The sequence below is a fragment of the Nanorana parkeri genome, unplaced genomic scaffold (genome assembly GCF_000935625.1).
Source record: "Nanorana parkeri isolate BGI_ZX_2015 unplaced genomic scaffold, ASM93562v1 scaffold2642, whole genome shotgun sequence".
Taxonomy (NCBI): Eukaryota; Metazoa; Chordata; class Amphibia; order Anura; family Dicroglossidae; genus Nanorana; species Nanorana parkeri.
Genome location: NW_017308910.1, coordinates 3784 through 21068, shown reverse-complemented (window position 1 = coordinate 21068; position 17285 = coordinate 3784). Strand labels below are relative to the sequence as shown.

At 48.9% G+C, this 17285-nt stretch overlaps 1 protein-coding gene across 1 annotated transcript; it reads left to right on the top strand.

The window, feature by feature from the left end:
* Window positions 1-1093: 1093 nt before the first annotated feature.
* NYAP1 (neuronal tyrosine phosphorylated phosphoinositide-3-kinase adaptor 1) lies at window positions 1094-15948 on the top strand. The gene is made up of 7 exons (XM_018573960.1): window positions 1094-1294; window positions 3810-3982; window positions 6037-6306; window positions 6943-8034; window positions 10128-10316; window positions 13292-13371; window positions 15631-15948. The coding sequence occupies exons 3-7, from the start codon at window positions 6045-6047 to the stop codon at window positions 15880-15882; spliced, it is 1875 nt and encodes a 624-aa protein (XP_018429462.1). The 5' UTR covers window positions 1094-1294; window positions 3810-3982; window positions 6037-6044; the 3' UTR covers window positions 15883-15948.
* The last annotated feature ends 1337 nt before the right edge of the window (window positions 15949-17285 follow it).

The following is a 17285-nucleotide window of genomic DNA, read 5'->3' as shown; positions in this document are numbered from 1 at the left end:
AATGCCCCCATATTATTTCTCCTTATCTGCCCCACCCCTCTCCTTACTGTCCCTTATTACTCCTCTTTATTTGCCCCTCTCCTCTCCTAACTACCCATTACTCCTCCTTCTCTGCCCCACCCTTCTCCTTACTGCAGCATTAGCTTTCCTTTGTGTCCTCCGAATCTCCTGAACCTGGTGATATTTTTTCTCTCTCGATCTCCACCACATTTTGAAGTATTTACGTTGTGAAGTGTTAAGTTTTATGGATTCAGTGAAAGTTTTGGATGGCGGGGGGGGGAGAAGTGAGAGGATTCTGCTAGGGAGGTTGCACCCCGTGCTCGACCATTGTCAACTGGAACACAAAGTGATGGAACACAAAGTTTTTGTTGATTTCATTCTAATTTGATGTGTCGGATTTCCACGACCAATGTTATCATGTTTTCTTCCAGACGTCTTCCATCCTCCGCGTCTCAGAATCCCGCGTTGATGTGACCCAGAAGATATTACCATGGGGTGCCACGAAAAGGTGTCAATGTCTACAAACCAATAACGTTTCCTTCTTCCCATTACAATAGTTTCCGTTTGGTGTTCACCAGCTTTTCTTACGACTGTCAGCTACAGACCGAAATCCCGCGTGACCTGACATTATGGCAACAGATCTTCCTTCCGATTCGATACAGAACACAGGAGCTTTTGCCGCGGACAATGTCTATCTTGTTATCATCCACGTCCGAGACGTAATATCATTTTAGGAGAGAGCTGGTCTGATCCGTCATTCGGTTGACTTGTTGGAAGCCAACATTGGTTACCCTTCCTGGTTGACGACAACCATTGTGAAAATGCCTTCTCCTCTAAGAACCTGAAGGGACAATCTTCCAAGGACATTACGAAGTTCCCCTCACTATATTCTTCTTCAAAGATTACAAAAAGGGATTTCAAGGAACCATGGGCCTCAGATGACTATAACTTCACAATAGCAAACCTACATTGGCAGAAGGAAAAGAAATGGACCAATAAAAGCAACACTCGTACCCGTAGGTTCTAATGATTCCTCTGGATTGCTGTCTTATATAGAGAAGAGTTCTAGATTTCTGCACTAAAACCTCCATTCATGCAATAGACTCATGGACTGATCGGGTCCGTCCCTCTTGGAGGCCGGTTAGGGTCTAAGTGAATGGAACAGGATATGGTTTGTGACATCCTTGGCAAGCTGCTGAACACAGCTGGGGTGGTTGGTTGATTCTACGTTAGACCAATGCGGTATCAGGAGATATGGCTGTGGGATGAAGATGCCAGACTGAGACTCCAAAAGGTGGGTCAGGTGAAACGTTTATCTCTGATGGATGGATGGATAGCCATATACCAACCTACAGAACCAATGGGCGGGAACTATTGTGGATTTTAAAGAAGAATTGCAACCCCTAGAGCAGTGGTTCTCAACCTGTGTAACCTCAGGACCCACATTTGTCCTTGGTCATTAAGTCGCGACCCAAGTCGCACTGGAGTGGAATGTATGGCAGTGTGGGCTGTGATGGAGCTCCATCCATATGTGCATTGCTTGTACAGCTCCCATGCGCGCCTGTAGAGGTGCCGGGAGCCAGAATGTTTTGCCACTCCGGTCCAGGCACCTCGACAGGGCACGTGAGGGAGCAGTAACCAATACATGTATGGATGGAGCTCCCTCTCTGTCATACCCCCAGCCCACCCCACCTCATGTCGACACTCGGCACCGGGCAGCATATTTTGAATGGCTGCTCGGTGTCAGAAGGGACAGTGCTGTGCTATAGACATGTGCGATTCGTTTCGTTACGAATCGAAATTCCTACAAATTTTCCTGAAATTCGTAGATCCGGAAGCATAAGAAATCCGAATTGCAGTTTCCAAATTATATCCGAAATTCGAAATTCCGTTCACGAATTTCGGATCCGAATTTCTTTGAAACGGGAACTAATATTACCCCTGTAAATGAGGTTGAACAACATGACAAGATTTTTTTTTAAATACGAAATACGGATCCGCTGCCGCTGAGGGTTGCATTACAATACACAGGCAGGAAATAAGAAATTCCGTTGACGTATTTTCGTTCCGTTACGAACATTCGTTATATTGAAGTTAAAAAGCAAAGTTCCTTTGATATTGGAGTTGATGGTAGTTTTTTTTTTAAGTCCGAAATACGAAATTCGGATACGGAATCCGTTAACGGAATTCGTATTTCGGATACAAAAACAACGACCACATGGACTCCAATATTAACAAAGGTATTTTTGCTTTTTAACTTCATCATAACGAATGTTCGTAAAGTTACGAAAATGTGCCGAAACTACCGAAAATCCGTATTTCGTACGAATCCGAATTGAGTTTCGGACACGAATTACGAAATACGAAATAACGGATATTACGAAACGGAACGGAACTAATTTTTTGACGGCGCACAAGTCTACTGTGCTAGGGGGAGACTGAGGAGCCTCTCACCTAGAAAAGTGGAAGGCACGCGGCGACCCACCTAACACGGGGAACCCACTTTTGGGTCACGACCCACCAGTTGAGAACCAAGGCCCTAGAGCGAATTGATGGAGGGCACCCCTCCAAGGGGGCGGGTTCTTGATGCCCTGCGCTCCCAGTATATCCTGAGTCTTCTAGGTTAAAGAAGGTTGGGTGTCATGATACCTGGAAGACTGAGGACGTCTTGTGGAGAAAAAGAAGTACTGCAGGGGACAAGCTCTGGCTTGCAGGAGAGTATTGCGTTTTTTAAACACCGCCCAATAGACCTTTTTACAAGTACAAATTTAATAACATAGAATTGGAGAATGCTTGCATAGCAATCTATATATAACATTTGCCCATATGCACTGTATAGTAGCTGCCATGCATTGTGGTGGTCTGCAGTGTGTCTGACAAATAGGTGCACATCCATTGGCTGGTCCATTGAGGTACATCGGAAGGCTGTTTATGATAAATGGGCTGCCCTAAATCTGAACTACGGCCTTCCCCTTCAGTCTTGCACAGTTGTACCGGTTCCTCTCCTGGCCCGAAATTGCTTCCTCTGATGTCACTGCACACTGGGAGCTTCTCGCAATATGCATGAGAAGCTGCAGCAAGTCAGATAGAGCTCCGCCTCCTTTCCTGGCTGGAGGACGTCCAGCGTTATCTAGCTTTTTTACCTTCCCAGTTTGACTGGCCCCGCCCCTTTCATTCATTGGATTTCAGTTCCTTCAATCATGGAGGCTCAGAAATCACATGTGGACGTTAGCTATGGAGGTCTGCATGCAAATGCAGCCTGCCTAGAAACGTTGACACCCACCTATTGAGGCATTTTGATATTTGCATAACTCCTCCCAAGAGCCCGCCCACTGATTGCATTAGGGCTGAGGGCTCCTGAGAGGAGTACTGTGCAGTGGCGTCACAAGGGTTCGTTTTGCCACTCTGGTCCAGGCATCTCGAGGCATCTCGCTCACACTGAGAGACACCATCAGAGGGGTGACACCAAAATGACTGACAGTCATTTTGGTGTCACCCTCTCTGAAAAGTCAACCACAAGGTCATGGACGAAGACAGCTGCACGAGAGAGGAGGGGGACCCGGCGGCATACCTTATCCCAACGGATGAACGTCCCCTCCTCTCTCTGCCGGCGTCCATCACCAAGATGGCTACCAGCAGTTCAGAGTGTGTGACGTCATTACGTGCGGTTCGTGATGACGTGCCATTGGGTGACGCCCGGCAGGCCGCACCGGGGTGGGTAAAATATAAGCGGAGTACACATGAGCTGCAACCGCCAGGCGAGCTCAGAGAACCAGTTTTCACGCCGTACCATTTTGTTTGCCCCGCAGTCTCCATCATCTGAGGGGTCAAGAGGTCAGACTCCGGAAGATGACCCCCAGCTCCCCTGACACTGTGACACACCTCGGGATAGAAAAGGCAGGAGACATGAATCTGCTGTACAGGAAGAGTCGGGTGGAGTGGAGGCAGAAAGAAGAGGAGCCTAAGAAGAGGTAGGACAAGGCCAAAATCCAGCACGTTGTTGTTTATTTAATTCCATGGCGTGGTCAGTCCACGGATACAGTATAACTGTGAGAGCGAGGCGGGTCTGTCATCATTTGTTGCAGTCTGTGGATTCTGCTGTAAGTGGAGTGTGGATTCTTTGCAGTAAAAGTAGTAAGATTGGAGAATTTGCTGTGAGCATAGTCATTCTCGTACGATCGCGGGATTTCCCGCCATTCTCGTACGAGAATCGTGCAGTGTATGGGCACCTTAATAGACACGCACTTGGACAGTAGAACATTACAGGAGGACCTGGATAAAATAGGGGGAGGGGCAACTATATGGCAGATGAGGTTTAACGTGGATAAATGTAAAGTAATGCACTTTGGGGTTAAAGATAAAGAGGGCTATACATTAATGGGAGCTCCACTAGGGAAGTCAGAAATGGAAACAGATTTGGGGGTCATAGTAGACCACAGATTGAACAATAGCTTGCAATGCCAGGCCGCGGTAACCAAAGCGAGTAGAGTCCTGTCCTGTATTAAAAAAGGAAGGTACTCGAGAGACAAATCCATCATTTTACCACTTTATAGATCACTAGTGCGACCTCATCTGGAGTATGCGGTTCAGTTTTGGTCGCCAGTAGACATGTGCGATTCGCTCCGAAACGAAATTCGGACGAATATTCGGATGTATCCGAATTCCAAATTGCAGATATATAACAAATGCAGACAAATCCGAATCTCCATTTCCGAAATTCATTAGCGGTAGTTCGTTCGCACGTTCGGTTTCTTATTCGTTTCGTTCGCTCCATCGTTGCAGCAAAGTGACATCAGAGAAGGAGAAAAAAAAAATGTTCCCCCCTCAAATGTCACTTTGCTGCCACAAACGGACGAAACGAATAAGAAACGAAAACGAAACGAACGTGTGAACGAATTTCATCCGAATCCGAATTGACTTTAACACGCGAATCCCGAAACAACGAAATAACACAAAATCCGAATCAAAACTAAACTAAACAATTTTTTTGCCAGTGCACATGTGTAGTCACCAGTACATAGAAAGGACGTCCTGAAGATAGAAAGAGTCTAGAGGAGGGCAACCAAACTAATTAAGGGGATGGAGGACCAGAGCTATGAGACGAGGTTACTAAATTTAAACATGTTCCCGCTGGAGGTGCGGAGATTAAGGGGGGACATTATTTTCATGTACAAGATGTTCAATGGTGTTGGCAACATCAGCAACAAACTTTTTACGGTAAACTCCAAAACAAAGACTAGAGGCCACCACCTAAAATTGGTGGAGAAAAGATTTCAGCACAAGGGGCGAAGGGGCTTCTTCACAGTTCAGGCGGTTAGGGTCTGGGACTTGCTGCCACAGAAAGTGATTTCAGCTAAGAGTGTGGGATCTTTCAAAAAACACTTGGACGATTTCCTCAGAGACCGTAACATACAGGGGTACAATTTCTGTTTAAGGAGAGCTGTGGGGTTAAGTCTTTTCCCCATAGTTCTCCTTAGGGTAACAGGAGGACTGAACAAGAACACACACGGGGACTCATACACACGCATACACATCCAGAGTAACATGCATACACGCAATGGGTTGAACTTGATGGACTTATGTCTTTATTCAACCTCAAATACTATGTAACTGTATTACTTACTTGTCATGTCCGCTTAGATTCCCTTTACTGTAAAGAATCCATTTTGGTTCCACTTGCAGTAAAGAATTCACAATCAGGCTGCCCTGACAATCAAGGATCCACAGCCTGGCTATCCTTAAAAGCGTTTCTGGAAGGGAGTTCCGCTTCAAGTAGAATCCACACACTTTCTACTATTAATAGCTGACAGTCTGAGTACCCTTAGAGTATGGAATGCAGTTTGATTCCCCTTACAGTAAAGAATTCACCTCCTGCCTCCTCTTACAGTAAAGAATCCACAGCATGCTTACCATATTCCTACAGTGAAAGCCCCCCAGTCTGTCTGCATTTACAGTAAAGTATCAGGAAGCCAGTAAAATATCTGTCTGATAATCTGTTTTATATCTGGGCATCAGTCTGAAATATTTTAGTCTTGGTCCGGGATATGGCCTCGTTCCGTCGCCACTTTCGAATGGGCTTCATGACGATGCCAGCCTCTCAGGAGCGGGCCCCTCTCCCTTGTGCTAGTGCCATGGCCCCTCGATCCCTTTCCTGTCACTCGGTGGGCAGCGCACCAGAGGAGAGTGGAAATGAAGGGGGTCCATCTGGGAGGAGGGTCCCGGCTAAACCCAAGAGGAACCCCAGCACAAAACTCAGCTTTGGTGGAGATGGAAGGACAGCAGAGGAACGTAGGCTCAGAAAAGAAGGTAAGACCAGCCAAATACACAAAACCAAGAGTGCCTGCCGGTGTACCGTAGCTTAGTCTATGTAAAGACTTTCACAGCTCTTCCATGTATGTCCTAAAAACCACCTGACCAGGCTGTAGATGAGCCAAGCCATGTAGATCTATAAGGGTTCTAGTGCAAAGAGCTCATTGACCAGACAAGCAGCTTCTCCACTTCTGCCAGCCCAAATCTCTAAAGGGTTGTTGGGTGTACCTTCCATAATAACTGAGCAGCATAGGATCTCCTTTGAGTAGGGCCATTGCCCAAATTCAGAGTAGCTAGCTGAGGTGGTATGGGACCACCAAGGAGTTTGGTTCCTGAGGTGGTATGGGACCACCAAGGAGCTTGGCTCCTGAGGTGGTATGGGACCACCAAGAAGTTTGGCTCCTGAGGTGGTATGGGATCACTAAGAAGCTTCCTGATTATCTATTAAGTATGTCTAACTAGAAGGCCACAGGAATCCCAAAAACACTGCCAGGGTTATATCATCAAGTTGGCCAAGGAACACTTTGTGATTGTCTAGAAAGAGCTTGACTTGGGAAGGGAAGTCTAGGCTTAGGAGATAAATATTAAAAAAGCAAACTAAATTAAACTTAAAAAGTTGCCTTTCTTTTGTAGGGTCCCTAAAAAGTGCCTCTGACTCTCGCCGGTTGCCACCCCAGAAGCCACAGCGCAGCCCACACACTCATCTCTCCGCTTCATTTGATGAGGCCTATGCCAATCGTCCAGCCTCCTCATCTGCCATTCTCAATCCTAACACTCGCGCATCTTCACCTTCCCCTGACGAACCTGTTTATATTGAGATGGTCGGCAATGTCTCACGGAGACCTCCACCACCTCCCACCCCAGCTCCACCAGAAGAAGAGTCAGATGGGGAAGAAGAAGCTATATATGAGGAAATGAAATACCCAGTCCACGAAGAGAAACCATCCATCCCTCGTCACCCTCAGCGCCGCCGGCCACCGCCACCTAGAACTCCTGAGGTCGACATTCCTCCACCTTTTCCCAACCTCCTGCAGCACAGACCTCCTCTTCTGGGTGAACCGTCTGGAAAAGGCCAAAAAGTCACAAAGCCTTCACAGCCGGTGTCATCCAAGCTGCCAGTGCCCCACAAAGAGGTGCCTTCCATAGCTTCCTCATCTTCAGTTCACCTGCCGCCATCCGGTCGTGCCCGCAGCCACTCAACCCCGCTACCACCTCAAAACTCTGTCCAGCGCAGGCCAGACTCTGAAATCCCACGAGGGTCAGCTTGCTCACAGGAAAAAGGGGGATCCATGTTACCCATTCCTCATGGACATGCCCGGGACAAAGCCCTTTCCTACACCATGGTGTATTCTTCCGTCAAGGTGACCCATTCACTCTTACCAGCCTCACAGCTAGAGGAAAAGACTGAGAGGGAAATTTCAGTCTTGTCCGGACTCATCTGCCCAGCATCCCGTGCAGCAGCAGGGACGCCAATCCCTAGTCGGCCTCCGTCAGCACACCTCCATCAGGCACCAGGGGAGCAGGCTTCTCCTCCTGTCTGGACGTACCCTGCAAGCAAAAGACCACCAGCATATGAGAACAGCGTAAAGGGCTCAAGGACACCCATTGTTCAGGCCTCGGAACCTCGTGGAGGTGGAACAGGACAGATGGAAGACAACCGAGCTGGTTCAGTGTGGGAACTGCAAAGAAGGATGTCATGTGGGCGTAGAAGCCAACTTGGCGAACGTAAGTCAATACACCTAGTTTGAGTGGCATCTGTTTTCTTAATAGTCCCGTCCTCATTGCCAGGCTCGTGCCCAGCTTCATTTTCCAAGCCAGGGCCCAGCTTCTTTTATGCAGCCTGCCAATTAGCTAAAACCACAAGTTTATACAAATCGATAAATAAATATAAATGTCTATAAATGTTGGCAAGATATACATAGTTACATAGTATTTGAGGTTGAATATGGACACAGGTCCATCAAGTTCAACCTATTGTGTGTATGTTTGTGACCCTGCATGTGTATGTGTACGAGTCCCCGTGTGATCTTATTTTTTTAAGGGTACCTGTACCCCTGTATGTTCCGGTCTCTGAGGAAATTGTCCAAATGCTCTTTGAATGATTCAACACTCTCAGCTGATACCACTGCTTGCGGCAGCGAGTTCCAGACCCCAACCGCTCTGACTGAGAAGAAGCTCCTACGCCACTTGTGGTTAAATCTTTTCTCCACCAGTTTTAGGTGGTGGCCTCTAGTCTTTGTTATGGAGTTTACTGTAAAAGGTTTATTGCTGATGTTGCCATCACCATTGAACATCTTGTACATCCAAATCATGCCCCCCCTTAATCTCCTCACTTCCAGCGTGAACATATTTAAGTTTTGTAACCTCGTCTCATAGCTTTGGTCCACCAGACCCTTGATTAGTTTAGTTGCCCTTCTCTGGACTCTTTCCAGCTCCAGGACGTCCTTTCTGTGTATACAGTTGATGACCAAGCAGCAATGAGGTTAGGGAGGACTGGGAGGACTTAAATAGCCTGCTAGAGGTTAGGGGGGACATAAATAGCCTTCTTGGAACTGCAAGTGCAGAAGTACACATAGAAATCAGGTGTGCATGAACACATCACGTACATGAACCCCCGTGCCCCTATGCAGATGCACACGGCAATTCTGTCTGTATGTGGAGAACCGATGTGTGTCCAGTTGTCCGTGTCCTTGGGCAGATTGGGCTTTTCTTTTCTGTGATGATTGGGTGGCTGTGCACCTCTCTAGGCAGCTCTGCCATTCGAAGCTGTGGCCTGTGTTGTACAGGTGTAAATCCGGCCCTTCCTCTACTGGTACTGTGCAAATTAAGGGGCAAGTGTTTGGGATGCTTTTAGGTACCTCAACTGTGAAAGGAAATTAACAAAATATTCATCTGAAAGAGGAAAATGTGGGGTGACTACCAATATGCATGGGGTGACTACCAATATGCACAAGTGACATTAAAGGAGAACTATGACGGGAGTGATTTTCACTCGGCCTCATAATCTGAGCTGACAATGAAACTGTCACAGGTCGTCTCAATAGATCGGGAAGTGAGGGAACACATACCGGCGCTCGCTCACTTCTCGATCTATCCCTGCAGAGAGCCGTGACTGTCACTCACAGCTCCCTGCAGGGATCCCCCCCTCCCCTGTCCGATCCTCCAGCGCTGACTGGCGCAACGGACAGAGGAGGGGGCGGGTACAGCTGGCTCTGCCTCTAGATAGGCAGAGCCAGCTGTCACTCACGCAGCTGGGCGGATCCAGACAGAATTGTCGGGATCCGTTCCGGCTGCGGTGTCTCAGTATACCGGGAGCTGTAGCCGCAGTATACCGCGAGCCTAGTTTGTGTCCTCCCGTTGCCCTTAGGAGGACTATGGGGAAAAGCCCTAGCCCCATAGTTCACCTTTTAACATTGAGCAACACCATTTGGCATCCCTGGCAGTCATAAGGCATGAATGATCACAGTGAGGAAAGTTTGGGAAGTTCTGCCATCCAGTAACGTTGGAAAGAGTGACATGACTGTAAATAGAGGGTATTATGAGGACTATAGACTATAGACCAGTTACCGACAACATGAGATAAAATAAATACCCGTCTCACCACTTTGACCCACCACAATCTCCCGGACTTGGCCAACAAACCGATGTACAGTAGATGAAGGTTCTTTTCTTTCCTCCATTGAAAACTTGACCAGTACACCGAGATTTCCATCTGAAAACCTCTGCTTGGCGACTTGCTTTTACCGGGCATCGCATGACAACCTTAATAAGAGGCCAGTGTGGTTCTGTTGATGACATCTAAGACTTTTCCCTTCCAGCGATTACAGATGGATCTCGTGCCTGGAACGGGAATGTTGGGAGATCGGAGAAGAGGGCCCATACACCTGTGGTGTCTGGAATTCCTGTTCGGAGTCAGCAGAGCCTGGACAGTGCGATGGCCCGAGGGGTGGCCAGGACCGGGCTTCCAGTGCCGTGTCAGACCTTCCCAGCATGCCATCGGAGTGCAGGTATTCATGATCAAGTATATGGGGTAACTGGGATATAATGCTAAAGTGCCCAATTACAGCTCACAAAGCCAATATTAAACATACAGTAAATGTCTATGTTCCTGAAGTCATTTCGGAGGATTTCTATAGTCTTGGATACTGCCGTTAGAGTCCTTTCAGTTGCTTGGATACAAAGAACAGTCCTTTTTAGATGCTCTCGGCAGTTTTAGATGGAGAACCCAGCCCTCCAGAGGGTTTCAGTAGGCTTAGATGGACAAGACAGCCCTTTCAGAGTTTCTCGGTGTGCTTACATGGAGGGCGCAGTCCTTTCAGAGACATTCTGGAGGCTTAAAAGGAAAACACAGTTCCTTCAAGTGGTTCTCTGTAGGTTTACATGGAGAGCACAGTTCCTTCAAGGGTTCTCTGTAGGTTTACATGGAGAGCACAGTCCTTTCCAGGGGTTCTCTGTAGGTTTACATGGAGAGCACAGTCCTTCAAGGGGTTCTCTATAGGTTTACATGGAGAGCACAGTCCTTTCAAGGGGTTCTCTGTAGGTTTACATGGAAGGCACAGTTCCTTCAAGGGGTTCTCTGTAGGTTTACATGGAGAGCACAGTCCTTTCAAGGGGTTCTCTGTAGGTTTACATGGAGAGCACAGTTCCTTCAAGGGGTTCTCTGTAGGTTTACATGGAGAGCACAGTTCCTTCAAGGGTTCTCTGTAGGTTTACATGGAGAGCACAGTCCTTTCCAGGGGTTCTCTGTAGGTTTACATGGAGAGCACAGTCCTTCAAGGGGTTCTCTGTAGGTTTACATGGAGAGCATAGTCCTTTCAATGGGTTCTCTGTAGGTTTACATGGAGAGCACAGTCCTTTCCAGGGCTTTCTGTAGGCATAGATGATTATGGTCGTACGATTATGGTAAGGCGTGTGGAAGCCGTGCGACCTCTACTACTGTAAGGTCGCACGACTTTTAACTGACGAACGTGTTCGAAAACTCGCCGAGTATCGTACGATGTTCGGCGGGTGTGTAGCATGTTCGTACGATAAAAGCCGGATGGGCCGGTGTGCCCAAGCGCACACAGCCCGGTCGGCATTGCGGTCATAGGAAGCCCGCCACTCAGGGGGGGCGTGGCTTGTGATCATCGCAAGTACGATGATATTGTAATTGGGGAGTCATTGGGTAATAGTGATCACAATGTGATTACTTTTAATATTGAACACAGAAAAGGGAAGTGTACTGGAAGGACTAGAACCCTAAACTTCAGAAGGGCCAACTTTGAGAAGCTGCGCAACCTAGTGGGGGAAATAAAATGGGAAAACTTATTTCAAAACCTAAACACAGACCAGATGTGGGATTGTTTTAAAAACACAGTACATACTGCTACTTCAAAGTGTATACCTTTAGGGAGCAAAAATAAAAGATCAAAGACTAAACCAATATGGTTTAATAAAACTGTAAAACAACTGCCTGTCCAAGATGGGCAGATGGTACGTTTCTTTAATTACCTCACAACCGTCGCAAGACAAAAGTCTTGCGGTGGTTGTAAGGTGTGTGCCCAGCCTTAGATAGGCAGCACAGCCTTTCGAAAGGTCTCTGTAGGCTTAGATGGAGAGAACAGTGTTTTCAAAGGATCTCTTTAAGTTAGGATGGGGTGACAGTCCTTTCAGAGGGTCCCTATTGGCTTATATGGACCACACAGCCTTTCTAGAGGGCCTCTGTAGGCTTAGATGGAGTGAACAGTGTTTTCAGAGGATCTCTGTAGGCTTAGATGGGCATCACAGTCCTTTCAGAGGGTCCCTATTGGCTTCAATGGACCACACAGCCTTTTCAGAGGGTCTCTGTAGGCTTAGATGGAGAGACCAGTGTTTTTAGAAGTTCTCCGAAGGCTTAGATGGACAGCACTGTCCTTTCAGATAGTCTTTGTGGGCTTTGATGGAAAGAACAGTGTTTTCAGAGGATCTCTGTAGGCTTATATGGACCACACAGCCTTTCTGGAGGGTCTCTGCAGCCTTAGATGGAGGGAACAGTGTTTTCAGAGGTTCTCTGTAGGCTTAGATGGACAGCACTGCCCTTTCAGAAGGTCGCTGTAGGCTTAGATGGAGAGAACAATGTTTTTGGAGGCTCTCTGTGGGCTTGGATGGGCAGCGCAGGCCTTTCCGAGGGTCTCTGTAGGCTTAAATGGAGAGAACAGTGTTTTCAGAGGATCTCTGTGGACTTAGATGGGCAGCGCAGGCCTTTCAGAGGGTCTCTGTAGGCTAAGGGCAGCACAGGCCTTTCCGAGGGTCTCTGTAGACTTGGAGGAACAACACAGTCCTTTTAGATCTTTAACCGTAAATGGAGAACACACCCTACAAGGGGGCTTTCTAGGTTTAGAAGTAGAGCGAAGTCCTTTTTGTGTGTAGACGTAAGACGCGTCTTCCAAGTAGTAATCTCCAGCTTGACATACAAAGTCCAGTTGTCCATCTGGTTGTATATGGCTTAGGATATTCTAGCTAGTCCCTAATAGGAGGCCTGGTCCATTCAGCCTCGTGCTCTTGGATAAAAAGGACAAGAGCCCTTCTCAGGAGTCCTAAATATAAAAACTCTCAGTTCTCTCGAGTGGCTGTTCATAGTCTTGAATTAGAAGTGAGGATCTTGCGGTTCCCCTGGAATGAAGCGCAGGGTCCATTGGCCAAGCCCGCTCGCTATTCTTGTCCGAAAAGCATAAAATAACAGTTAAAAAAAATGACATAATTTCGTTATTTTTAGTCAATGACATCATGTGTGAACAAAGCCTTCCCATTGTCCCGGCTGGTGCACAATCTTTCGGGGGGGGTGGGGTGGGGGGGGAACAAACCGCATTGAAATGGCAAACTCCTCCCATGTGACATGAAATATCTTTCCAGCATTTCTCCCATCGGCCTTCTCTCCTACGCTGGACTCTGCTGCCCCCTTGTGGTTACGCTTCATAACGCTTCACCAATGACACTCACTCTTCTCCCCGATTTGTCCCCGCAGATTTCGGAGGTGGCTATCGCCTCGGCAGATCCGCCTCCACGTCCGGAGTGCGTCAGACCTCCGTTCAGAGGCAGAATCAGGTATTCCATGTAAACGTGCGTCGCTTCTGCCGCCATGCTCCCTGCAGACTATCTCTAAACCTCCGCAGGTCATCACGCTTCAGCGTCACGCTGTGCCAGATCACCGCTGCTTCTTCCATTGCACGCGACATGTTCGCCGCTCCGCAGTGCGTCGCTCCATTTCATAGTACAGATTCATTGCACCGCCTGCAGAGCATTGCAGCTGCTGTGTCATAGTTTTGGATCATTGCCAGCTTTGCTTCACTTGCATGCGGATCATTGCTCTGCTTCATTTTACAGATCGCTGCACCTCTCTGCAGAACATCGCTCCGCTTATTGACGCTTCAGAAAACAGACTATTGCGTCTTTGTGCAGAGCATTCCTCTGCTCCTAGATCCAGACCATTTCACCTGTCTGCAGGGCATTGCTCCATTTCATAGTACAGATCATCGCACCGCCTGCAGAGCATCGCTCCGCTTATTGACGCTTCAGAAAACAGACTATTGCGTCTTTGTGCAGAGCATTCCTCTGCTCCTAGATCCAGACCATTTCACCTGTCTGCAGAGCATTGCTCCATTTCATAGTACAGATTCATCGCACCGCCTGCAGAGCATTGCTGCTGTGTCATAGTTTGGATCATTGCCAGCTTTGCTTCACTTGCATGCAGATCATTGCTCTGATTAATTTTACAGATCGCTGCACATCTCTGCAGAGCATCGCTCAACTTATTGACACTTCAGAAAACAGACTATTGCAGCCTGTGTGCAGAGCATTCCTCTGCTCCCAGATGCAGACCATTTCACCTGTCTGCATGGCATTGCTTCACTTCATTGTACAGAGCAGCGCTCCCTTCTGCAGAGCACTGGTCTGCATTGTACTGCAGATCATTTCTCCTGTCTGCAGAGTATTGCTTCGCTCGCTTTTGAAGACCATTGCAGTTGTCTGCAGAGCATTGTTTCACTTCATTATACCTCTATGAAAAGCAGAGCTTTACTCCATGTATGCACATCATTGCCTGCTTGTTATCACAGAGCATTGCGTCCTCTGCAGAGCATCGCTTCATGTTTGTGCCTTTCCATCCATCTGTAGCCTCTCATGCAGAGCATCTCATCACTCCGCAGACCATTTTGCCTCATTCAGTTCACTGAGACATCAATATGTTTTTTTTGCATGGGCATAACTGCAGAGCATTGCTGCATCCGATTGTCCTTTCAGCTGAAGAGCATCGCACCCGTACAGAGCATTCTCCCTCCCCTCCCCCCTTCTGCTTTTAAGCATCACTGCTATGTCTGCCTCCTCCCTGCAGAACATTACATCCCTCTGCAGAGCATTGCTGCATTTCTTACATGCAGATCATCACCCCTGTGCAGAGCATCACTCTTGCGCTGAAGGAGGGATCTCTCAGTGGGCGGGGAGAAAATTCAGAGGTGGGAAGAACAAGGACTGGCCAATCAGCGTATTATGACTCTGTTAACCTCTGCAGTCCCGGGCGGGGTTCCGCCACTTTACCTACCACCTGCCTGTCCACACAGTTCTCACCAGGCCGTCCACATGACCCTCTGCTGCAGAGCATCGCACATTAGTAAATCCTTTCTAAATCCATTTAAAGCTCAACTCCATACGACCAACGACACACACTGCCAATGGACTTGTATCTTCTGTCCATCCAGTCCTGAGATTTACACAAATCGGTCATGCAGCAGCTCAGTAACACGTACAGGTCCTGTCCCTCCCCCAGCATGTGACTGGACAGTGAAAGGAGAAGCGGCAGACTGATGAGCTCATCTCTCAGTCACGCTTCTGTCTACCGTCCTATCAGCAGCTTCTTTCTTGTTCACAATTGAGCAGGGCATCACAAATGGCTGGCTCCCTATGTGGCATGCCTCTCCCAGTTCACCGATCTGCCCCCCTAACTGTGCCTACCTGGCCAGTTCACCGATCTGCCCCTAACTGTGCCTACCTGGCCAGTTCACCGATCTGCCCCCCTAACTGTGCCTACCTGGCCAGTTCACCGATCGCCCCCCTAACTGTGCCTACCTGGCCAGTTCACCGATCGGAAGGGAAGACACTTCTAGAAGGTTGCTCCAGGTATTTATTCTCCCCCCTCAGCTCTCATGTCTGGAACAAGACCCTCAGGAATATTCATTGTTACTTCTCACACTAACTACCGGAGACAACTTAAAGGAGAACTATGAGGGGAGGGGCTTCTCACTCACCTCATAGTTCTAGCCTAGGCCGAACGGATGGACCCTCACTCTGTCTCTTTCCTCCTTCTCCCAGGCCGTCCTGTCCCCCACCCCCGCCGCGGCCCCCGGGAGCCGGGAGCGTGACGGGAAGCTCCAAGAGGTCATCGAGAGGAAAAGGTTCCTGTGCCACGAGATCAAGTCTCGCCAGCCGCGGGCCGAGCGCGGCCTCTGCAAGCAGGAGAGCCTGCCCATCCTGCCGAGCTGGCGTCGGGGGTCGGAGGGCCGCAAAGGCGGGACCCCACCTTGCCATCGGCAACAGGCTGTGCTGTGGGACACTGCCATCTGACTGCGGCCACCCCGTGGCCCTCTCTCTTCACCCGTGGGGGGCGCTGGTCCGACACCCTGTGGCGAAGGGAGGGGGGGCAGAAGGAGAACACGGCGCAACGGGAGTGACGGTCTACATACGATTAAAGGGAGGAGAGAGACAACGCGCTCTGCCAGGTGCCGAGGCGGCACGCGGGGCAGATAGAACGTCCAAAAACGAGAGCGGAAATTCACGCCGGGTAATGAAAAATGTCTTCTGCAAGACGGGACGATGGGAGCGGTGCACGGAGGGATTAGGCTCCTCGAGGCGGGGGGAGGCTCCAGTCCCAAACCAGGTCCTCCAAAGTCATGCGGAAATCCAAGCCAAGAGGCTCCTCCCACAGATACGCCACACACCGCTCTAGAGTCGCTTCGGACAGGAAAGAGACCCTGCAAATCCGGTCAAGGGCTAAACCAGCAGGGGGCGCTCTACCCCAGTCCAGTGCCCTAGTCACCCCTCCCTCCATAGCTAACGTGGGTAGTGCGGTCTTTCCGTCCAAAGAGAACATCACAATCGCTGCTCTGAGCAATCACAATCTATTACCCTCTTTAAAGTTCAAAGGTCAACAAATACCCGCCCCCCCAGACATATATAAATCTATATGTACGTGTGTGTGCGTGTGTGTGCGTGTGTAGGCCACGGGGTCCGTTTATAAGAATTAGCATTTCATTTTGTTCAACCTCGGCCTTGTTTGGCCCCTGTCTGGCCATTAAGCCCCACCCACCGACCCCTTGCCAAAATGAAAGCGCCCTTGCCGACCACAGAGGCACCTTGTTGGGCGGGGCTGGTGGGTGAGGTTTAGATCCGGGGGGCGGGGCTCGACCCCCAAAGTCAGGAACGTCAAGTCCTTAGTAACAAAGTAACTCCAGGATCAAAGCACGGGATCTAACGGCACCTGATTGGATGGGAGGTAGGTGGGACGTAGCTCCGGGGGGGGGCGCATGACCCCAAAGTCAGAAAAGTCAAGTCCTTGCTTTGATCCTGGATTTATTTTGTTACCAAAGGCTCTAATGGCGCCTGATTGGACGGGAAGGTAGTTGGGACATAGCTCCGGGGGCGGGGCTTCACCTGAAAGTCAGGAACGTCAAATCCTTAGTAACAAAGTAAGACCATGATCAAAGCACGGGCTCTAATGGAACCTGGTAGGTGGGACATAGCTCCAGGGGCGGGGTCCAACTACCCCAAAGTAAAAAAAGTCAAGTCCTCAGTGATAAAGGGGAAACTGGGGTCACATACAGGCTCTCCTCCTGGTGGGGGGGCACCCTGTGATGGGTGCCCCTAGGTAGGATTTTCAACAGATGACAGGTTCACTTTAAAGAAGTCCTACTGGGCATTACCATAGGCATGAAATTCCTAACTGCTGTAACACAAAGATCCCGATCCAG

What these genes read in the sequence shown, in the direction of transcription:
- NYAP1 (XM_018573960.1), top strand. Translation starts at nt 6,045, where the DNA reads ATGGCCTCGTTCCGTCGCCACTTTCGAATGGGCTTCATGACGATGCCA. An exon ending in AGCATGCCATCGGAGTGCAG is followed by an intron (nt 10,317 to 13,291) that starts GTATTCATGATC and finishes TTGTCCCCGCAG; the next exon opens with ATTTCGGAGGTGGCTATCGC. An exon ending in CCGTTCAGAGGCAGAATCAG is followed by an intron (nt 13,372 to 15,630) that starts GTATTCCATGTA and finishes TCCTTCTCCCAG; the next exon opens with GCCGTCCTGTCCCCCACCCC.